Source organism: Acanthisitta chloris, unplaced genomic scaffold (genome assembly GCF_000695815.1).
Source record: "Acanthisitta chloris isolate BGI_N310 unplaced genomic scaffold, ASM69581v1 scaffold7868, whole genome shotgun sequence".
NCBI classification, from domain to species: Eukaryota; Metazoa; Chordata; class Aves; order Passeriformes; family Acanthisittidae; genus Acanthisitta; species Acanthisitta chloris.
Window position 1 is genome coordinate 5,515 of NW_008687518.1, and position 1,665 is coordinate 7,179.

Here is a 1,665-nt window from a genome sequence, read left to right on the forward strand (position 1 = left end):
AAGCCTTCCTGAGAGCTATATCTATGTGAATTACATCAGTCTTTTTTCGCCTGGATGTTCGTGGGGTGGAGTTGATTGAAATCTAGCACTTCACAGAAGATGGCGGGAGCTGGTCAAAGTGCCAAGTCCAGGCATGATTTGTGGACAGCTATTGATGTGTTCCCCAGCTCACTAGCTGTCCTCTGCACCAAGCTCCAGATTGGTGCTGGTGGACAAGGTAAAGGGCAGGAGCAATTATAGTGTTGCATCTGCCTTTGAGGGTCTCCTTTCCCCCTACAGATTGAAGAGCTTCTGAAGGAGGTGACATTGAAAGAGACGAAGAAGAAAAAGATTGATGCATTCCTCCATGAAATTAACAGTCTGCTGAGCACCGTCCCAGAGACCCCAGAAACTGAAGTATGTTCCAGAGGGATGGAGGAGGTGGCAAGACCCCTGTCCTGTATGCAGCAGGTTCTGCTGTTGCTGTGCAAGCAGAGGTTGTCATGAACTATCTCCCTTAGAGGGTGAAAGAAAATACTTTTCTGTATCTTGGAGGGGAGAGGGGGACGCTGTCTTTAAGCACTGGGTGCAGGCACCTGCAGCTGTGTGTGGGGAGGGATCTTAGTCCCTGCACATTTACTGTTGATGATGTTTAGTGCGTTTTGTGTCCTGTCTGTTCCCAGCTCACCAATCAGGCCTGGCTTTCCAAGGATGTGAAGGTCCCGTTCCTGCAGGTGCCATTCAGTGTGAAGGGAAGGTTCCACTTCGTGCCCCCAGATGAGCTGAAGGTGGTGGGCAGCTACCTGCTGGGCACCTGCATTAAGCCAGAGATCAATGTGGACATGGCAGTGACCATGCCACGGGTGAGTCTGGCCACATCTGCTCCTGAATGGCCTGGGGCCCAGCTAAGTCCTGTCCCCTCCTTTCCTCCATGACCTCTGTCCTGCCTTCTCCATTCCTCAGTGAGGTTACAGCATCTGGATGTGCAGTGTGGTGAATCCCATGAGGAACTGACCACTTGCACTATTGGAGCTTGCAGCTGCTTTGATCTTAGTTCCTCATGAGGATCTTCCTTCTTTCTGCCTGGACTGCACATTGCTTGGAGATAGATGCTGTTTGGTTTTGTACCCTATTACACTTCTGCCCCAGCTCCCAGGACTGTGACTGGGAGGGTGATGTTTCGAGGCTGATGGGTTCTGCCTGCTGACCAGACTTGATTTAATGGGGTTTGAGATCAAGCACACCCTGTTTGGCTTCATGACTCTACACTTTCTCCTGCAATCCTGGAGGCTGGTGAGCCAGCAGCAAGCTCCTGACCAATTTGGAGCTCCTTGGGGCTGTAGCCATGTGGCTGAGATAGGGCTGCCTGTGGGGCCAGGGAGAGCTGTGGATGGTGTGCTGCCTTGTGAACTGGACTCAACAGGCAGGTGAGGTAGGATTGCCCTGTCCCTCTCTTCCCAGGAAATCTTCCAGGACAAAGATAACCTGAATCAACGCTACCACCGGAAGAGAGCTCTGTACCTGTCCCACATTGCTCAGCATTTCTCCAAGGAGAAGCTCTTTGGCAGTGTGAAGTTTGCCTATATGAACAGCAACCATCTGAAGCCCATCCTGCTCCTGAGACCTCAAGGTGACACTTGAACCTTGCTCTGCTGAGGGGTGTGAGTGGGTACTGGTGTTGGGTGG

The 1,665-nt window shown here is 51.8% G+C and overlaps 1 protein-coding gene across 1 annotated transcript in view; it reads left to right on the forward strand.

Annotated features, from left to right (window-relative positions):
- Positions 1-279: 279 nt before the first annotated feature.
- The window catches only part of NOL6 (nucleolar protein 6 (RNA-associated)), a gene marked incomplete at its 5' end in the record, with an annotated part of 25,892 nt that continues 24,506 nt past the window's right edge, over positions 280-1,665 (forward strand). Inside the window, 3 exons of the mRNA XM_009080623.1 lie at positions 280-396; positions 663-842; positions 1,441-1,609. Coding sequence (XP_009078871.1) covers positions 280-396; positions 663-842; positions 1,441-1,609 — 466 coding nt within the window. The remainder of the gene's footprint in view (positions 397-662; positions 843-1,440; positions 1,610-1,665) is intronic.